The 14,348-nt window shown below is 37.5% G+C and overlaps 1 protein-coding gene across 7 annotated transcripts in view; it reads left to right on the top strand.

The window, feature by feature from the left end:
• ALB (albumin) overlaps nt 1-14,348 on the top strand; it is a 125,180-nt gene that overhangs the window by 2,454 nt on the left and 108,378 nt on the right. For all 7 annotated transcript variants that reach the window (XM_040625422.1, XM_040625424.1, XM_040625421.1 and 4 more), the window contains exon 2: nt 2,042-2,283. In XM_040625422.1, the coding sequence (XP_040481356.1) occupies nt 2,243-2,283 (41 nt within the window). In that variant the 5' untranslated portion in view covers nt 2,042-2,242. The remainder of the gene's footprint in view (nt 1-2,041; nt 2,284-14,348) is intronic.

The following is a 14,348-nucleotide window of genomic DNA, read 5'->3' as shown; positions in this document are numbered from 1 at the left end:
AATTTATATGTTATGGGAGCTAGAATGACCATAAGTAATCCAGAAATTGGTACGAGAAGGAGAATACTGCTAGGACAGTAATCTAAAATACGTTGCATTGGCTTAGTGATGATGTAGCAGATGTTGGAGAAACTGATATAGGAGGCCAGAAGGAGCCCAGGTTTTGTAGGGGCAACATAATTGAAAAGTGTATCACCTATTTATTGAGACAAGTTCTAGAGGAAATGGTTCAAAAGAATAAAAGTAATAGTGTATTTTGAATTTTACATTTTACTTTTATCAAGGTTTTCCTAAAAAGATAAGCTCAAGGAAAGAATGGCAGAAGTGAAAATGCATAAGAATATTTGGAAAGATTGGAAAAGCTGACTTTCTAGACCTTGAGTGGTAAAAAATGAAATGGAAGAAACCTTGAGTACAACAGAGGAACAAAGGTCATGTCGAGGCTTTGGTGCTCCCATTCAAGGCCATTATTTTAGATGGCCTGAAGGTGGCTGGGATGAAGTTCTAGAGAAACAGACACGGGGGCAAGGAAGCAAGGAAGTGAATCAGGTTTGAGAATTATATAAGAAAGAACTTTGGGTCAGGGCCTGGCTGGCTCAGTCAGAAGAGCATGTGACTCTTGATCTCAGGGTCATGAGTTTAAGCCCCAAGTTGGGTGTAGAAATTAATTAAATAAATAAATAAATAAGAAAGAAAAAAAGAACAAATGAACTTCGGGTGTAGTTACTTGAAGCAAATAGATCACAAGACTAAATTTTTGAAGGAATTTCATTACTAATCAAATCATTAACCTCATTCAGATGTTACTCAGGTATTAAGACAGTGAGGCAAATGACAGTGAGGAAATAGGGCATAAACACTTTATAGCATCCCAATGCCCACACAGAATGTGGCCATGGAGAATAAGGCACAACATATCAGAGGTTAGTATCAGGAGCTATACAGAAGACAAAGGACAACAGAGTTCCTCCCAAAGACTAGGCTGAGGTCTCATCAAGACTTCCTCTGTTCTCAGGGGAGATGGATCACAAAATGCCCATGCAGCATTTCATCATTGTTATGTATCCATATTGCCTAGTGTCTCACATCTTTCTCTCTTCCTAATGAGAACATAGTGTAGTTACCTGTGTCTGTTTAACCACTATACATTGGGTTTGCTGAAGTATGGGGTAATATTAGAGATAACTTGTCTTTTTAGTTCATAGTTTACACCTGGACCTAATGAAGAGGACTGCACATTACCTAAAAACCTAGACTTTAAGCCTGACTTAGTAACTGAACAGAATTTTAGGTTGTCTCCATTGGGGTTGGATGTGTTCTCTGTGTGCGAAGAGAAGGTAAAATAGATATTTAGTGATCAGAATAGTGGACTCTTGCAGACACTAGATTCTTTTTCTGGACACAGATTTTATTTCCCTGCCTCCCTTGCAATTTGGCTTGCCAGTTAGAGGTGCCAATTAGGTTCTAACAGGTGGGATGTGAGTAGAAGTGATGTGCTCCTGTTGCAGCTCTTGTCCAGAAAAACAGCACATGAAAAGTCCAGGATCTCCCCATTCCCCACCAAATTGAGGCAGATGAATACAGTTGTATTAGAAGCCACGTGTTGAAGATGGCCAAGCCACAAGGTGGAAGGACTCACTTGTATTGGAGTTTATAAGCATTCTTTTGTGTTAAGCCACAGATTTGGAAGTTATCTAACTAATATAGTTCTAACCTTTGCCCAGGTGCAGCTGTCCATTACCTAGTCCTGATACCCATACCACAGGGGTAGGCCCATGGATCAGGCCAGCCAGAGTATTGGTTCAGAAATGGGCGGGTTAATAAAACAAAGCCAATCAGAAACAGTCTCACCATTTTGGCTAGCACTGTTGAGAAAGAGGCACCTCACTCTGGAATTAAGCAAAAACTTAACTCGCTATGGCCTCTGATCACCATGTGAAGTGAGCCTGCCTGAGAATGAAATTGAGGCAGCCTCAATGGTATTGTAGAAGGAGAAAAGAGCCCATGATTTGAGACATGTATTTCCTGGCTCTCTCCTCAGGGTTAAAACACCGAAGGATAAGGGGTAGATACTGCCAAGAAGACCAGAATTCAAAAACAGAGCTTATGGCTTGTGCCCTGCTTCCCACGAGGAGGTTTGCCCAACACGGGCAACTACAATGAAGAAGAAACACAGCCTATTCTGTTTAAGCAGAGTGGACCAAGCAGCATTGATAACCACTCCAATCCTGCATCTTTCTTGATGACAGTGGACTCAAAAGGAAATGCAGAATTTCTTAAGAGGTATGTAAACTTGGTTCATAGTAAGCCTAACTGCTTGCAGGACAAGGTGATGGAAACTCATGGCAGAGGCTGTGGTATGAATCCATGGATTGGATAGAGAATCCTATTGAGAAGACACTAATATCCATACATTTTGAGGTAAGGGCAGAGGGAAAACAATCACACTTTGACAGAGTAGATACAAGTTGTATCAACAGTGAACCTTTCAGCCACAAAATTAGACACCAAGCAAACCATATTTCCCTCTGCAATGCCATAAAGTACTTACCTCTAGCAACCAGATAAAGTCTTAGAGGAGAGATGAGAACAGTCTAATAATAATACCTTAACCTTTGAATTCCCTGAATTTGAATAAAAAGTAATGTGGAATTAAAAACAGACTGTTAAACTGGAAGAGAGTAAGAATCTCAAAATGGCAAAGTTCCTGTTTATATTCCTGATTAGTGCATAAAATAGTACCGGTGTCAACAAATGACACAGTCTGAAATGTAAAACCAGTGAGTCTAGGTGGGATGCACAGAAATAAGTTTCCTTAGCCCTAGCTAGGAGGTTTGGCAATACCTAACATGTAGCAAGCAACAACCTGTTGAATTTTAGGTTTTAGGCAATGTCTGTACCAAGGTGGAAGTTCTAAGAGAATTGATAGGAAAACATCAGGATTTTGAAGTGTGTCTTTTAGTGAGGTCCTAAAGAAAGGGATTTACTTCAGTCCAAACTAGCTATCTGAATGCAGAAGAAAGAGAACATATTTCTAAGACACTCTTTCTCTGTGTACTCAGTAACCCATGTGCCTGAGAATTAACCTTGCATCTTGCAGATTTGGAAAACCCATATTATTTATCCTGAGCTAAAGTTAGTACAAACAAAGATAGGGAGTTGGACACCCAGTAAAAGATATAATTGGAACCCTGGAAAAAGCTTGATCCTTTATCACCTCATGCATCTCCTGCTATACTTATTCTGTCTGACAAAGGTTGACAAATTAGTCCTAATGTGAGGAGCCATTCCCGGAGATGTGACTTGGGGGCAAGGGGACAGATAAAACCTAGCTGCACCATATCCCTAAGTTCATTCTTCAGTTTAAAATTTTGGATGCAAAAGCCAAAATAGAAATACTTATGTTTAGTTGACTGGAGTATAGATAAAGAAATAGGTAGTTATATTTACTTGGCTGGAGGGTAGATGTTGCATTCCGACCCTGAAACCCATTGCTTAAGGACAGAAAACAGGTTCATATACCATCTCCATTTTTGGTTTCTAAACCACAGTTACCAAAAAGCAAGGTGGCCAGCAGCCAACTAAGATTGCAAGAGAATTGTATTGATAGAAACACCGACTGTTGCAAACAAGGGTCTGTGATTGCCTAATTCCAATGCCCTCTTTTGTGTAAGGGTTAAGGGAGCACCTTTCAGAGAGCAAACTCAAGACCACTATATTAGCCAACCAAGGACCTCATCCACTAGCTAATTAAGAGTGCCCTTTGGGTGCCTGGGTGGCACTCTTGATTTCAGCTCTTGATTTCGGCTCAGGTCATGATCTCAGAGTTGTGAGATCAAGCCCCGTGTGAGTGCCCTTAACTCACCTGGTTAAGTTTATACCACTATCTAATAAAATTATCTTTATCCTGTTGTACCACAAAGAGCTACATCCAGACCTGACCAAAAGAAATGCACATCAGAACTCTTGGTTTTCAAGCAAGATGTGATAATAGGATGAGACTTTGGCATGTTTCCCAGGAGAGTACTTCAGTTGTCCATGGGATAATTACATTGTCTTAAGCTAAGACGTTTTTGAAAGTATATGTACTGGAAGAAGCACAAGTGTAGATGCTAGGTAACCAAAGGATGGAATGTTGTGGAGAACACTCCAACACTTAAATGTCCATCTCCTCAGGAAATGCCTTTTCTCTACCTGATAAAGCTGTCAGTTATATTACTGGTTTTTTTCCCTGTCATGAACATAGGCATATGAGCCAGGCTAATCTTTCCAGTTATCTGTGAAAATTTTACTAAGGCTAGAGCTGCTGACATAACATGGAATGAGCCTATCTTACCATACAACAAAGACAAAAGAAAGCAGATATGAGCAATAGAGAGTAGAGTCCAGATGATATTTGAAATCCAGGATTGGATCCATTGTCCATTAAGTGGCCACTAAATTCTGCCTCTTCTCTCACCAACCCTTCCCACCCTTCTTTAAGCTATTTTAAGGTAGGTTTTATTCATTTGCAATTAAAATAGCATAGCCCTGACTAATGTAGTCCCCTGGGTGGTATAGTTCCATTCTTAAGAGAATCTTAGAGAACAAGGATTGAAGCGGTAATTATAGGTGCCCAACTAACACCATCATGGAGACATTCCCTCACTTGCCTTGGAGAAACTGACTTTATTAAGGAAGATAATGATTTATGATTAATTCCTAATTTCTAAAGTCATTAGCCTCTTTTTAGTCCCTCTTTACCTGACTCTTGTGGAATTTGACATCAATTGTCAAATCCAAGGGGTCTCAATAAAATAATTCCCCTCTTCTCCTAGGTTCTGAACAATTTGAGAAGTGAAGCAAGGATGGAAATGGGGGCCAAAATATCACTTTTTTACTAATAAGATTAGGTTGATTAATGTTGCTTAGTATGAAAACCAAAAATGCCTGCCAACTTATCCCCAGAATTAGACCAATTTATACCTTCAATTCCTAGCAACACTTGACAAGGATAGCATGGAGGCTCAAATGATAATTTGGTTTCTGTGGACAACCTTGTATGTTGGAGGACAGAGCTAAACCAGACATTCTTTACAAATTCACTAATCATGTAAGTCACTCAGTCTCCTCAAGTGCAAAGAAAGACCTCAAACTAGTTGAGGTCCATTTACAGGGAGCAAACATCAGAAGCTCGAAAGATGCTTTCTCCACTAGTATCATTGACCAATCCCTACTTGAAACCCACTTCCTTTAATTTCCATGATAACTTCCTACTTGCTTTATCTCTCTAATCAGTCCTACTTAATATTCTTTATAGGCCTTTCTTCCTCTGGCTTTTAGAAGGTAAGATTTTCCCCATGATTCAGGCCATTGCCCTAGTTCTATATTATATTCTCTCCCTGAGGAATCTTATTTCAATTACCATGTTTAAGGCTAGTGAATTCATAACCCTTATCTCCAACCCCTTTAGATTCAGGGTTATCAGCAGAATTACTGTGTTTAAGTTAATGTTTCCGTAACCTTTATCTCCATCCTAACCAGATCTAAGATAACCAAATCCTATTCATTCTATGTCCTCCTATCTAATTACTTTCTTTGTCCTCACAACTACTACCTTAATTTGGCTTCTACCAGCTTTCACCCATACTATTTCAATAGTCTAATCTTTCTGCCTCTAGTCCTAGTCTACTCCCATTTTATCCTCCACATTGCCACCCGAGTTACTTCTTTACCTTGTAAAAACAATTCATTTCTGAATACAAAAACAATTCATGTTCATTGTAGAACATTTAAAAAGTGTGCTTTTTAAAAAACTTATAAGCGTATTTTAATGCCAGTAAGTATTCTCTATAATATCATTTGTATTGAATATATAATGGATATATCATTTTAATATAAGCACTGCAGAATACTAATCTATAACCAAAACTATTATATGGACATGCTATATTCTGTCATCACAGCATTTCAAAGTTCTTTGAATTTTGAATGCCTTTACATAACACACGCTTTCTTCAGTTACCCACAGTTTATACAAATTCTTATTATCCAGTGTTATTCCTTCATTTTTGTCACCTACCTGTTTTTATTTTGTTGTTGCTATTTTCTGGTGGGTTTGGGGTTTTTTTTAATTTTTTTTTAATTTTTTTTTTTTTTTTTTAATTTTAAGCTTTTATTGCAAAAAGAAGAGCATGGGTATCTGGGTGGCTCAGTCAGTTGAGCATCTGCCTTTGGCTCAGGTCATGCATGATCTCAGGGTCCTGGGATTGAGTCCCACATCGGGCTGCCTGCTCAGCGGGGAGCCTGCTTCTCCCTCTGCCTCTCTCTTTCTGTCTCTCATGAGTAAATAAAATCTTAAAAAAAGAGAGAGAGAGCATGATCCCAGCTTGTTTGGTGGTTTTTAAAAAACCACCTGAGTGGCTCAGTCGATTAGCATCTGACTCTTGATTTTGACTCAGGTCATGGTCTCGGGGTCATGAGATTAAGCCCCGCATTGGCTCTGCAGGCTCTGCACTAGGTGTGGAGCCTGTTTAGGATTATCTCGCTCCCTCTGCCCTGCCCCCACCCCCCCAGCTCAAGCACATGCAATGTCTCTCTCTCTCTCAAAAACATATATATATTATAATATATTATCATATAACAATATATAACATGTTATGACATATATTGTTATATATTATTATATGATATATGTATATTATATATATATACATATATATGTATTGGCATTTAAGTTGAAATGGACAATTTATCCAACATAAGAATGGATTTTCATTCATCCACCTGGGATCTGTTCCCTACCTACTATGCGCTAGTCACTGTGTTAGGCAGAAAATGGTGAACAACACAAACATGGTCCTTGACACATAGTCTAATGTGAGAGACATGCAAATGAAATAACTACTAACAAGGAAACCTGACCCAGGGACTTTTGTTTGAGAGTGGGGCTTTCCTGAGAAAATAATGTTTGAACTGAGATCTATAGTAGAAATTACTTAGGTTAAAAAAAATAGAGAATATTGCTGGCCAAAGTAGTGTTTGTACAAAAGTCCTGAAAAGGGAGGTATCAGATTGTGTGAAAATAGCTGAAACAAAAAAGTGAATGGAACAATATTTGGAGGATAATGCTGGAAAAGTTAGCAAAAGCCAAATCATTCGGGGCAGTAGACCACATGAAGGAATCTGAGACAGATGTTGAGATGAAATGTGCCTCCCCTTAAATTGCTATCCATCCAATGACCCTAGTTTTCTCTTTCCTTCTTTTCAGTTACTCCTCATATGGCATGATTTTGAGATCTCTTTTGCCCTCTGATCACTTTTTTTGGAACTTATAATTTTCTTAAGTCTGCTGCTGTGGAAGCAGAACAAAGTAAATAGTTAAGCTGAGGGCTAGGGGGATAACAATCTAGCACAAATAGTAATTAACTACTGGTCACTTTAGTAGAACACAGTGGCTACACAATTCAAATTTAATTAAATGTTAGTGGGTAATGAATATATATTTTATATTTAATTTTCTTTCAAAAATATATCTAACATCTTAAAGTTTATTTAGGTTAAAATTAAAATCATACTGCTTTTTGTATGTAGTTCTAGGTTGGTAAAGGGGAATATAGGAATGGGAAAACTTATAGATTCTTGACGGCAAGAAAAAGATAGTCTGAGATTTAAAATATGGCAAGGATAATCTACAGTGAAATAATGTGCACTAACTATTGGTTATTAAACAAATAAGCTGCACACATTTAATTGTTGTTCTCCATTTTATGTTTGCTAGTTTGACAATTTTCGTTCTTATAGTTTGGAGAACTTAAAGTGGGTATTTCATAGAACAACTCCTGCACAGAGATTTGTGAGTTCCTGAGTTTTTACTTTCAAATTGAACATCAAAAGAAACATTTTCAGAGTTCAGACTGAGAGCAAGCAAGTATATTAGTAACTAGTAGAAATATTAAGAATTAGAACAATTCCTGGCATGTATCTTTCTCAGGACACACTGAGCCCATTAGAAAGTTTGGTCTGGTAATACTACACAGAATCCCAAGGAACTTATTCATTCACTCATTTATTGATTATTCTACAGAAATTTTTTAACTACTATGTAATATACACTATTTAGAATGCTGAGTATAGCTCATTAAAAGGTACATAGTTTACAAATACACTATATGCAAGAAATAGTATAATAAACCTTTGACATATAAGGGATTCTCCCAGTGACCTTGAATCCTCAAATATGCAAATATTTTATATAATATAACTTAACCCAGAAAATAAATTATCCAATCTTTTATATTTTCACATGTAACAAAAAGTTTTAAAAATAGGCAGAGGTTCTAGTCTGGCATGTTAGGAGCTTAGAAGTGGCCACTCAATCCTAACAACAAACAAGTAAACAGCTGAACAAACTAAAAATCGACAACTCTTCTTAGATCTGTCAGAGAAGGGAGGTCACAGGGCCAATCACTGCTTCCAAAATTGAAGACACAGACAAATGGACAGAGAATCACAACTTACTGGAGGAGAAATCTTCATGGCAACCGATGTTGGGGTAGGAAAACCCGAACTGTAATTGACAAGTTGCTGGAGGCTTAATGTGGACAAAGCTGAGAGTGTAAAACTCTAGGAGGATCCAATCGTAGGGGCTCCCATGCTTTGATGAGTTTTACCTCCAGGAGCCCTACTAGGTCCTCACAGTGAATATTAGAGGAAATTTTAATACTACTGATTACTTTCAAAAATAACCATTTTAAAATACACCAGAGCATTATGTTCTTCTGAACAACGCCTGTCCTCAGAAGAAAATATTTTGCCAAAACCCAACCCGCTGGGGTTTTATCAGAGCCTAACCTAATGCCAGGTCATTCTGGCCATCCTGTCCTATGTGAGGTGGAGTGAGAAGGGGGGAGGCTAAGAAGCACTATTGAAATTCACAGTGGCACAAACTCAACAGAGACTGAGACCTAATCTTAGGACTATAGAACACTAACCATTCCCCCAACCCTATCATAGGGCATTACTAAAGGCCTATTTATTATAGTTCCTTTTACCCAGTATATCGTGTCTACTTTCAGTGAAAACCTGCAATCATACTAAATGCTAAAAACAGTTTGAAGCAACTGAATAATCATCAAAACCAGAGTCAAATATGGCATGAATATTGGAATTATTAGGCCAAGAATTTTAACAAAAATATATGATTACATGCTAAAAGCTTTAATGGCAAAAGTAGACAACATGCAACAATAGATGGATAATGTAAGCAGAGAAATGAAAATTCTACGAAGGAATAAAAAAGAAACACCAACAGAAATGAGGAAGGCCTTTGTTGGATTCGTAAGTAGGCTGAACTCAGCTAAAGAAAGAATTGCTGAGCCCAAGGATATGACAATAGAAACTTCCAAAACTGAAAAACAGAGAGGAAAAAAACTGGAAAAAATAAAAAACAGAACAACATATCCAAGAACTGTGGGACAATTACAAAGGGTGGAAAATGCATGTAATGGGAATACCAGGAGAAAAAAGAGAGAAAGCAACAGAAGTAATATTTGAAGCATTGATGACTGAGAAAGTTCCCCAGATTAATGTCAGACACCAAACTACAGATCCAGGAAGCTCAGAGAACACTAAGCAGGATAAATGCAAAAAAACAACTGCAACAACAACAACAAAAACTATACCTAATCATACCATATTCAAACTGAAGAAAATCGAAAATAAAAAGTCTTAAAAGGAGCAAAGGAAAGAAATATCTTAACTACAGGGGGGCAAAGATAAGAGTTATGTTCACCTTCTCCTTAGAAGCCATGCAAGCAAAAAGAGAGTAGGGTGAAATGTTTAAAACATTGAGAAAAAACACCCCCACCAATCTAGAATTCTGTACCCTGAAAAATTATCCTGCAGAAGTGGAGAAACACTTCCTTAGACAAATAAAAATTGACAGAATTTGTTGCCAGTAGATCTACCTTGTAAGAATTGTTTAAGAAAGTTCTTCAGAGAGAATGAAAATAATATAGACCAGAAACATGGATCTGCATAAAGAAATTCATTGGAGAATGAATTGAAAGGAAAACAAAAACATTTTTCGTATTCTTGATTGATCTAACAGTTAATGGTTGGTTCAAAATAATAATACCAACAAAGTATTTGATTATATATACTAATGTGTAGGTGTGTGTATGGATGTGTGTGTGTGTGTGTGTGTGTGTGTGTAAGCTTGTGTATAAGTGAAATGAACAACAGAAATGATACATGGGATGGGAGGGAGGAATTAAGAATATTTTGTTAAAAGGTACTCACACCACCCATGAAGTGGTATAGTGTTATTTGAAAGTGAGCTTGGATTGGTTGTAAGTATATGTTGGAAATTTTAGGAAAACCACTAAAAAAAGAAAAAAAAACTTAATTGATATGCTAAGACATGAGAGAAAATGGAATCAACTGAAATGCACAATTAACACCACAAAAGACAGAAAAAGTGTGAAAGACAAAATAGAAACGAAGAAAAAGGGCAACCAGTAGAAAACAGTAGCAGATGTGGTTAATATTACTCCAACTATATCAATGATCATTTTACTTTTTTAGATAAAAAACATTTTAATTTTAAAATATTCTTTCTATATTATGATTTTTATTTCAAAATATTTAATCTTTAATTTATGATTACCCATTATTTCCCCCCACTCCTTTCTTTAAAATTAAAAAAAGTTATTGAAGTATAATTAACATACAATATATTAGTTTTCAGTGTATAACATAATGATTAATAATTCTGTACATTACTCAGTGCTCACCACAGTAAGTGTAGTCATCCTCTGTCACCAAGCAACATTATTACAAACTGATTGACTGTTTATATCTTTGTGACTTATTTATAACTGGAAGTTTGTACCTCTTAATCCACTTTATCTATTTCACTCATCCCCCCACCCATCTCCCTTCTGGCAACCACCAACCAGTTCATTCTCTGTATTTAGGAGTCTGTGTCTTTTTTTCTTTGTTTTCTTTTTTTTAATTCTACATATGAGTGTAATCATATGATATTTGACTTTCTTTGACTGACTTATTTCACTTAGCATTATATCATCTAGGTCCATCCATTTTGTTGCAAATGGCAAGATCTCATCCTTTTTCATAACTGAGTAATATTCGTGTGTGTGTGTGTGTGTGTGTGTGTGTGTGTGTGTGTTGTGTGTATACCACCTCTTTATTCATCTATGGATGGACACTTGGGTTGCTTCCATATATTGACTATTGTATAACTACTTAAGGCACATATATTTTTTTATGCCAAGGCAAATAAATTTTCAACAACAGGAGAGTGAAAGGTAAAAAACAATAATGCTTCAATAAACAGAGGTGCATATATCTTTTTGAATTATTGTTTTCATTTTGGGGGAGTTAATATCCAGTATCAGAGTTACTGGATCATATGATATTTTTATTTTCAATTTTTGAGGAGTGTCCATACTGTTTTCCACAGTGACTGCATCCCCACCAACAGTGCATTAGTGTTCTTTCTCCACATCCTCACCAACAAGTGTTGGTTTTTGTGTGGGGTTTTTTTTAACTCTAGCCATTCTGACAGGTGTAAGGCAATATCTCATTGTAGTTTTGATTTAAATTTCCCTGATGATTAGTGATGTTGAGTGTCTTTTCATGTGTCTGTTGGCCATCTGTGAGTCTTCTTTGGAAAAAAGTTGTTCAGGTCCTCTGCCCATTTTTAACAGATTATAGGGGGGGGGGGTGTTCAGTTGTCTAAGTTCTTTATGTATTTATATATTTTGGATAATACCACTTAGTGGACAGATCATTTGTTAACATACAGTGTTATATTAGTTTCAGTGTACAAAATAGTGATTCAGCAATTCCATACGTCACCTGGTGCTCATCACAACAAATGCACTTCTTACAGAGTCAAATTTATTGATATGAAAATTTTAATTTAATAATTCTTTTGGAGTAGTTATAATCATTTGTTTGTTTGAGTGACTGAAATGTGTTTTCACTGATGGACAATGTTAAGTGGATTTGAGATCACAAGTTCCTTAGCAAAATGTAGAGGAAGGAATAGAAAGACTTAAAGAAATAGGAAAACTTGAATGGATTTATCATGTTCACTCTTTCTCCTGCTCTCCACTGTCTCCCAGAAAGGCCCAAAGGATACACCTTTCAGCAAGATATTGAGAAGGCAGTGGTGAAAGGGTCAACAGTCTTAAAAAGCTCAACACTCTAGTATCTTTCATCTAGGGTCAAAAAAATTTTTTAAATGCTGTTGAGGATCTATAAAAAGGCTCTCTTTTTTTTTTTTAAGTAGGCTCCACACGTGGTGTGGAGCCCAATGCAGGGCTTGAACTCAGGACTCTGAAATCAAGACCTGAGCTGAGACCAACAGTCATACACTTAACCAACTGAGCCACCCAGGTGCCCCAAGGCTCTTTGAGTTTAATAAAAATGATGTCATCCCACAGTAACACAGATCAAGTTACAGCATTTAAGAAATAGAGGCAAGGTAGGTATGATTTCCATAAGTGTAAGAACACAGTGATATTGAGAATGAAAGGATCTTTGGTAATGGCAAATTGCCCATGAAGTTCCTTAGGGTTTAGATAGATAGGCAGATCACAGGAATAACCAGGATTGCCACATTGCACATAGCTCTTAGCAACATTTACATTGTAGTCTAGACAGATGGAGTTTCCTGGATCATAAGACCCCCTCCAATGAGAATTATGAGCCTGTGAATTGTGCAAAATGGTGGCCCTGATGTAACTTAAAAATTGAAAATTGCAGCTTCTTCCCTAATCTCTAGATCTAAGAACCACGAGGAGGGGTCACATGAGCAAGATACGTGTATCACAGGTACATGGTGTAAATCTTTCTCCTTACTTTCTATAAGGAACCCATGGACATTCACTAATGCTTCAACCTATTTCTTCAGCTCTGTCTCCATCCACATTCTTGCTATGTCCTTACCGTAGCCAGAGTGTATTTTCCTGCCCCCTCAGCAGTATGACTCGCTTGGCCAATGTGGTATAGATGGAAGTACCATTGTGCCAATTCTGAACCTACGCAAGCAGTTACACACATTTACTTGACTTCTTGCCCTTTTATAACTGTCATGAGATCACATCCCAGCTACTTCACTGATCCAAGAGGAAAGAGACAGTGGAAGAAACCCACACCAGCAAACCTGTAGCATAAAGCAGAACTAACCTCAGCTAAACTACAGATATAGGAATAAGCCCAGCTGAGATCACCAGACCTACCCAGGCAAATCTTTTCACACTTACCACTAAAAAAGAACATCACCAGTGGGCCTTTTTGGATTTTTGAAGATATGTATGGCATTTGTGTATGCTGTCCAGCCTATTTAATCCAGCCTAGAGCAGCTGACCCATGCATGGATGTAAGCAGGAATAAGTGTATAAACCACTGAGCAATTTGGGAGCAATTTGTTAAGCAGCAATAGTGGATCAATACTATGCCTGTGCACTGGGAAAAGGAAACTATTCAGGAATTTACTGGACACTGACTCGTAGCATATTTGAATCCCCAGGATTTGAAATGCCACTATGATTTACCAATCAGAATGGTTGCTTATGGAAGTCAGGTGATTAATATAGTTTGCGCTTGAGTCTGCCTCATGATGACTCACAAACTCATCCTCTTGTTAATTCTCCAGTTCTTTTATGGACATATTTAATATTGTAGGAATACCAGGATTGCCTTCCTAACCTGTAGAATGTGGACAGTTAGGAAGGCCAAATGGAAGCCCCTGGAACTATTCTCCCCAACAAAATTAGTAAAGCTGCATTCCTGGGGAAGTTGCAGGATTAGTGCTACCATAAAAGACTTGAAAGGTATAGTGCCAGTGATTTCTTTCTATTCACATTTATCTATCCCCTTTGGCCTATGTACAAACAGATGAATCCTGGAGAATAACAGTAGATTACTGTAAATATAATCAGGTAGTGACTTTAGTAAGAGTTGCTCTCCCTGATATGGCTTCTTAAATAAAGCAAATCAACACAACTTCTAGCAGTTAGAATACGGCTATACTAATCTGCCCCCCGCCTCTATCTCGGTAAGAAGAGATCCCCAGAAGGTGCTTGTTTTTTACCTTGTAGAAACACAACTTTATTTTCATTGATCTATTTTAGCTCTCCAGCTCTGGCTTACACATTATTCTGCAGATACCTTTCCCATTGCACTATCTCATAATCTCACATAACATCACACTGGCCAACTACTTTGATGACGGGCTCATTGGACTTAGTGACTAGATTTCAGAGAATGGGAGATGAATTCCAATGAAAATCCAGGTAACTGTGACCTCACTGAAATTTCTGGGGATCAGGCAGTCT

Source organism: Ursus maritimus, unplaced genomic scaffold (genome assembly GCF_017311325.1).
Source record: "Ursus maritimus isolate PB19 unplaced genomic scaffold, ASM1731132v1 scaffold_8, whole genome shotgun sequence".
NCBI classification, from domain to species: Eukaryota; Metazoa; Chordata; class Mammalia; order Carnivora; family Ursidae; genus Ursus; species Ursus maritimus.
Note: the sequence above shows the minus strand (reverse complement) of the source record. Positions and strands in the feature narration are given on the sequence as shown.